Below are 597 nucleotides of genomic sequence, written 5' to 3'. Positions count from 1 at the left end.
CCCCATGAAAATCACAAATAGAGTAGGTGAAGTTAAACTTACAATAAGAAATAAGTCGCCTTTGTCACGAATGGTGGACAACTATATCTTCAACTAAGATCTCTAAGTATTTGAACATCTTTTATTGATTCTCTGAAAAGTTTTCATTGCAGACCCAGAGCCATAAAGTCAGTTTCCCACATGTCAACAGGGCCTGACCAGCACAGGCAGCTGTAAGTCACAAACCTTCAGACTTTGAACTGTGCCACCAACTGTGAAGAACAGGAAGCATTCAGTGCCCATTTGATAGCCTGATCGAATAGGTTCTGTGGTATCAAATTCTTAGCGACAAACGGATAGATCATGACGCAGTCACAGATGTGGCCAGGAGCCGTCAATCTCCTGAGTGTGACGTTTGGTTCTGTCCCTTTGAGTACAAGGGCTTGTCTTAAAACAATTAGATATCCTAAGTCACGGCACTCTCTGTTCTCTCTCGCTCTGTTACTGGAAGGGACAGACTGCCGGAGTCTGTTTCTAAGAGGGTCCATGAGGTTACAACTCAGTGATTCTGTAAATCCCAGTGCGCTTGGGGCAAAGCAGCAGATAAATGCTCCACCT

General features: G+C 44.2%; 1 protein-coding gene across 1 annotated transcript in view; it reads right to left on the bottom strand.

The window, feature by feature from the left end:
* Nucleotides 1-597, bottom strand: part of Map3k5 (mitogen-activated protein kinase kinase kinase 5) — a 199,500-nt gene that overhangs the window by 9,150 nt on the left and 189,753 nt on the right. The window contains exon 27 of the mRNA XM_031380745.1: nucleotides 234-513. Coding sequence (XP_031236605.1) covers nucleotides 234-513 — 280 coding nt within the window. The remainder of the gene's footprint in view (nucleotides 1-233; nucleotides 514-597) is intronic.

This window comes from Mastomys coucha, unplaced genomic scaffold (genome assembly GCF_008632895.1).
Source record: "Mastomys coucha isolate ucsf_1 unplaced genomic scaffold, UCSF_Mcou_1 pScaffold2, whole genome shotgun sequence".
Lineage (NCBI taxonomy): Eukaryota > Metazoa > Chordata > Mammalia > Rodentia > Muridae > Mastomys > Mastomys coucha.
This window is presented reverse-complemented; position numbering and strand designations above follow the sequence as displayed.